At 45.9% G+C, this 5641-nt stretch overlaps 3 protein-coding genes across 3 annotated transcripts; 1 reads left to right on the top strand and 2 right to left on the bottom strand.

The window, feature by feature from the left end:
• Nucleotides 1-74: 74 nt before the first annotated feature.
• PCYB_041200 (rRNA methylase) lies at nucleotides 75-944 on the bottom strand (the record flags this gene model as incomplete). The annotated part of the gene is made up of 2 exons (XM_004225271.1): nucleotides 536-944; nucleotides 75-356 (listed from the first exon to the last, which is right to left on the bottom strand). Coding segments are annotated over exons 1-2 (585 nt in total), but the record flags the coding sequence as incomplete, so codon positions are not given.
• An 871-nt stretch (nucleotides 945-1815) lies between these two features.
• Nucleotides 1816-3414, bottom strand: PCYB_041190 (DEAD/DEAH box helicase; the record flags this gene model as incomplete). The annotated part of the gene is made up of 2 exons (XM_004225270.1): nucleotides 1816-2320; nucleotides 2342-3414. 2 exons carry the CDS (start codon nucleotides 3412-3414, stop codon nucleotides 1816-1818), a joined length of 1578 nt encoding a protein of 525 aa, XP_004225318.1.
• Nucleotides 3415-4990: 1576 nt separating this feature from the next.
• Nucleotides 4991-5531, top strand: PCYB_041180 (small nuclear ribonucleoprotein Sm D2; the record flags this gene model as incomplete). The annotated part of the gene is made up of 2 exons (XM_004225269.1): nucleotides 4991-5125; nucleotides 5361-5531. 2 exons carry the CDS (start codon nucleotides 4991-4993, stop codon nucleotides 5529-5531), a joined length of 306 nt encoding a protein of 101 aa, XP_004225317.1.
• Nucleotides 5532-5641: the final 110 nt, after the last annotated feature.

The following is a 5641-nucleotide window of genomic DNA, read 5'->3' as shown; positions in this document are numbered from 1 at the left end:
TTTTTTTTTTTTTTTTTTTCTTTTTTTTTTTTTAAAAATATAGAGTCCCCCCCGAAGAAGAAAATCGATCTACAGATATTCCCGATGTTCATATTATCGTACACATCGTGGAGGCAGATGTAAATATTTCCCTGCTTCTCCTTCTTTGGGTATTCCTTGAGGAAGTGTTTTTCCCTTTTCATGGTACGGTAGGTGGTCTGCATGATGATGTCGTTGTGTGGGAAGCCTCCCACCAGGTCGTCCAACTTCCTCTTGCTCGTGGTTCTTATTGGGATGTTCCGTTCTTTTAGCGTGTCGAATATGTACCGGTAGGCCTGCTTGCGCGTTTTTTTGTTCAGCCGGATTTTCTCGTTCACCTGCGGAGTGAAGTGGTGGAGTGGAGTGCTCAGCGGGAGTCGCTCAGCGGGAGTCGCGCAGGGTGACTCGCGCAGAGACGTGTGCGTATATAGGTTCATCCGGATGGGTGCGGACGTCAGACGGGGCAGTTTCTTTGCCGATGCGTCCCACCCACGCATATAGCACGTGTTTCCTCTACCAAGACGCTGTGAATGGTCCGCTCGTTCTTCACCAGGACGGACGACACTGAATTTACCCCATACACATAATCTATGTCGTTCTCTGCCTGAGCATCCAAGAATTTATTTCTTTTTGTATTTACTGATGGGGTGTAGTATTTGTCGTTACGGTGAGGGGAGGAGAGCGAGTGGATGGCCTTCGGCCGTCCGTTGGCCCGGCGTGGTGGCAAGTCAGGTCGAAATTCTGGAAGGACGCCGAACGGGGTAACTTCTGCGCCACGCAGGAAGAGAAGCATCCCGCAGCCGGCGTGCTTTGTCCGCATGGCCACACTGCTGGGGTGCGGAGCAAGCCGCGAGAGCGGAGCTCACTTGTCAAGTTCTGCGGGGCGGCAGTAAGGCAGTAAGGCAGTTCGCCATCTCGAGATTTGCACATCTGCAAGTCCGTTTTGGCAAGTCGATTTGGCAAGTCGATTTGGCAAGTCGATTTGGCAAGTCCGTTTTGGCAAGCCGCTTTATTTTTCTCACTCTTCCTTTTTTTGTTCACGTGGGTGAGCAGTGAAGAGGAGGAGAGGAGAGTGGGCCAAGCGGGGAGTTAACTCCGAGGAGGGTGCCCCACATGGCGCGAAAAAAAAAAAAAAAACCTACGGGTGAGTATCCCCACGTATGTGCTTATGTACGCACTTATGCATTTCTCTACAAATGGCCTCCCCGTCGCAAAGCTATCAGAGAGCCGCTCCAGATCGACGACGTCTCGCCATCCTGTCGTGTTGGTAAAATCGATTCATCTTCATTTTTTTTACAAAAAAGTTGTGGGTGACAAAAAAATGAAGAAAAAAAAGGGGGAACTTTAAAAAGGGTTTTTTCCCCTTTTTCAAACTCTAAGTGGGGCTAATAAAAAAAAAAGAAGAAAGGGAGGAAGAAAGGGAGGAAGAAAAGGAGGAAGAAAAGGAGGAAGAAAAGGAGGAAGAAAGGGAGGAAGAAAAGGAGAAAGAAGAGGAAGATGAAGGAGGATAGCACTGACACAAACTGCAAATGGCGCATTCGGGCAATGCTTATGCGCAGTTGTTACGGGGGGAAAAATCATTTGGTGTGTGAGGGCCCCCTCCACAGGGAGGCTCCGTAACGTGTGAGTGGTAAGAATGGGAACTGGGTTATGTCCCGGGTGAGCAGGTACGGCGGTAGGTACGGCGGCAGGTACGACGACAGGCACTGCGACAGGTACAGCAGCTGGTGCACCAGCTGGTACGCCACGTTGGCTCGACCCTTAACGCAGTCGCTTCCGCCTCGACTGCGCGCCGCTTCATCGGCGAACCTTCTTGAACTTGCCCCTGCGGTAGAGGTCCTGATTCTCCTTCATCTCTGTGTCGGCCAGGCGAAGCGCCTCAACAGTTTGCTCGTGATAAAGCAGCACGTCATTTTCGTCGAACTCGCTAAACTTGTCAATTTTTTTATTGAGCATCTTTTCAATGGAGAGAAAATTTTCTACATCATACTGCGTAACGAAAGTGATAGACTTCCCGGTACGACCCGCTCGAGCAGTTCTTCCCACCCTATGGATATACTCCTTACATGAACAGAGATCAAAATTTATTACAATTTTTATATCTTTTAAATCAAGTCCTCTAGCCCCGACTTGTGTAGAAATTAAGATATTGTAACGGTTACTTTTAAAAGAATTCAAACTACTTAGTCTCTGGTTTTGTGTTAACTTCCCATGTAAGCATATCGACTTCAGTCCTAAATTTCTACAGAAAAAATTTATCTTCTGAGCTGTCGCACAAGTATTTGCAAAGATGATAATACTCCTGGAGGAGAAGTGGAAACACAAGCTACACAGGTAGGTGTATTTGTATTTGAGTGGAATGAATAAGTAATTTTCGATGAGTGTGCTAGCGGTGCTGTACTTATTGGAGACCTCTACTTTGATGGGGTTCTTTAGTGATGCTTTTTTCAATTTGGCTACACTTTTCGTCATTGTTGCAGAGAATAAAAAGGTGATTCTTTTTTCTGGAAGAATCAACAAGAGCTTATTAATGGAGGCCTCAAAGTCGAGGGATAATAATTTGTCTGCTTCGTCAAAGACGAGGTATTTTAAATTTTTTAAATTAAAACCTTTGGTGTTGTTCAAATGGTCTAGGATCCTTCCTGGGGTACTCACAATGATGTTCGGTCTTTTCGCTAGATTTAAAGACTGAGTCACTATATCGACACCTCCAAATATTGTGCATATATTAACAAGTAGGTTTGACCCCAAGGCTTGAAAGTGCTGTGCTATTTGTATGCAGAGTTCCCTGGTGGGGGAGATGACCAGGGCGAAGAAGCTTTGCCTCTTCTCTCGGAGCTCCTGCAGGATGGGTATTATGAAGCAAGCCGTTTTTCCGCTGCCCGTTTCGCTCAGGCCGATAATGTCTCTCTTCTGGAAGGCGTAGGGCAGCATCTTGCGCTGGATGGCGGTCGGCTTCTTCCAACCCAGCTCGTCTATGCTCTGCAGGATTTCCTCGCAGATGTTCAGATCGCGGAAGGTGGCCCGTTCGTCCGCGTCGTTAACGTGGTCTACTTCGTCCGCATCGCTAACGTGGTCTACTTCGTCAGCGTCGTTAACGTGGTCTACTTCGTCCACATCGTCCGCTTCGCTCGCGTCGTCTCTGCGGTTGGGTTTTTCTTCGCTCTGTGCTTGCTCCTGCGGTTCGTCCTCCCCGCTCGTCCCATCGCGCGGCCTCTTGTTCCCCAGCGCGCCCTTCCTTTTCACCTTCACCTTGGTCTTCTCCTTCACCCGGTGCTCGTATTCGCTATGCATCTTCTGTATGGTCCCCTCCTCAAACATTTTGTAATTTTTGTTTAGCTTTTTGTCGAAGTTATCTAGCACGTCACTTGTGCTGAAGCCTTTGTGAAGCTTCATTTTTTTTCAATTAAATTTGGAAGGGGCGTACAAGTACATGATATAAGTAAGGGCGTTCGTTTGTCCTTAACCCTTTGGAGTTTTTTTTTTTTAAGGCAGATCAGCTGGGGGGTACAGCTTGGGAGAACACTGCGCATAGTTAGGGTCACCTTTTTGCAGACTACAAAAAGGGGAGAAGTGGGCGGGGGGATGAAGTAGGAGGAGGGATGAAGTGGGAGGAGGGATGAAGTAGGAGGAGGGATGAAGTGGGAGGAGGGATGAAGTGGGCGGGGGGACGAAGTGGGAGGAGGGACACGAACAGTTGTACAATTATACGTTGGGACCAGCCGAAAAAATGTCAGAGGAACGATAGGATAGCATTGCTGTACTTTTCTATCATTAATGCTATTGGGTACATAACCCTTTGCTACAAACATGTGGGACGAAGTTTCTCATGAAACGAATGAAAGGCGATCTTCAAATGGGATGCGCAGATGATGGTATAGTGAACGGGGATAAGGGAAAGAAAAAATTGGAAAAGCAATTCGCCCTATTCGAGTCACGATGCGTTGTAATCACTACCTGAATTGAATGTCGCATTTTTTACAGTGGGTAAACTGTTGCGGTGTCAAGCAGGGAAAAAAATATGCGACCCTGCGGGATGCGGCGCCGACAAAGTATTGACATTTTATCAGGCAGGGTGAGCGACAATGCCATCGAAAAGGGAACAAAAAAAAAATATAAAATAAAGTGCCCTTATTTTGTTTTAATTAATCCTCCTTCTTTACATTTCCGCTCCCCCCCCCCTGTGTTTATCCCCTTTTTTTTATGTAAATATTTTTCCCCCTTGGCCATATACACTGCGTAGCAGCACAGGGATAAAAAAAGGAGAAAAAAAAAAAAAAAAAATTCACGCAATCCTGATTTAGAAATAGAACAAACAAGGAGGAGCTCACCTTTGATGCTTTTTTCGCAGGAGGAGGAAACTGTTTTACAAAAAATGATGAGAAGATAACCCCCAAGTTTGCTTCAACATCGAGAGACGTGTACCTATATACCCGTCGAAAATAATGCCGACTGAAAGTTGAAACACCTTATCCGGAACGAACCTGTACGTAAAGATAATTGCCCCCTTTTTGGTAAGGTAAACTGAGAGAACGGCGAAGGAGATAAATAGCTCTTCACGTGCTGTGATTCTTTGCGTTGAATATGTTTTCCGCTTCCTTTATCGCGCGAACGAATGTGTGATTGTAAAGGTGGGGGGAAGTCGAACAGGTTAATTGGCCGCGTCTGGAGTGGAATACATTTGAGCGTTTCGTGGAAGAGATCAACACGCGCTCATGTTGCTCGACAAGTGAGCGAAAGTTTGTTAATGGGAAAAATTGGTGAATATTTTATTTTATTTTATTATTATTTTTTTTTTCGCGGTCCCCTTCTGCAGATCGTCCAAACGGACGTATGCCCAGTGTACACAAGCAAAAGGAACGCACCTTCTCGCATACCCTAGTGAACAGGCACACTGATAGCTGTTCTCCTCAATTTGGGAAGAGTTAAACTGTCGAGCGGCGCATTTCGGCGAAGCTTTTTTTATTGAAAAATGAAGACCGAAACGACGGTGGAAGAAAACCGGGACAATCCCGAGGATGGTCCTTTGGGACTCCTGTCCGAGTGTGTCAAGGACAACGCGCAGGTTTTAATTAACTGCCGCAATAATAGGAAACTTCTGGCGCGGGTGAGCAAAGGAGAACGCGAAGGAAATGCGTCTCCACCTGAGCGCCCCTTTCGCCCATTTTGTGTGTGCAAATAATGAAGTCTACCCAATTCGCCTGACTTGTTCATACGATTTGGTAGATTTGTTGGCCCACCGACGGAGCGCACATTTGAGTGTGCCCCCATATGTATGAGTGAAGCAGCTTTGATTGTCTCATATCTGCATGAACACCATTTTACGAATTCTCTTCCTCCAGGTTAAAGCGTTTGATAGGCACTGTAATTTGTTGCTGACCGAGGTTCGAGAAATTTGGGTAGAGGTGGTGAAAGACAAAAAGAAGAAAAAAAAAATTAACAAGGACAGATACATCAGTATACTCTTTTTAAGGGGAGACTCCGTTATTTTAATTTTGAGAAATCCAAAGTGAAGCTTAAAAAGGGAGAGCAAGTTAGCAACCGTGAGGTGACGCAAAGGTGTACCAGCCAAAAAAAAAAAAAAAAAAAAAAAAAAACACGAACCAAATAGTTTTTTTAATTT

This window comes from Plasmodium cynomolgi, chromosome 4, assembly GCF_000321355.1.
Source record: "Plasmodium cynomolgi strain B DNA, chromosome 4, whole genome shotgun sequence".
Classification (NCBI taxonomy): domain Eukaryota; phylum Apicomplexa; class Aconoidasida; order Haemosporida; family Plasmodiidae; genus Plasmodium; species Plasmodium cynomolgi.
The sequence above is the reverse complement of the archived record's forward strand: the minus strand, read 5'-3'. Positions and strand labels throughout refer to the sequence as shown.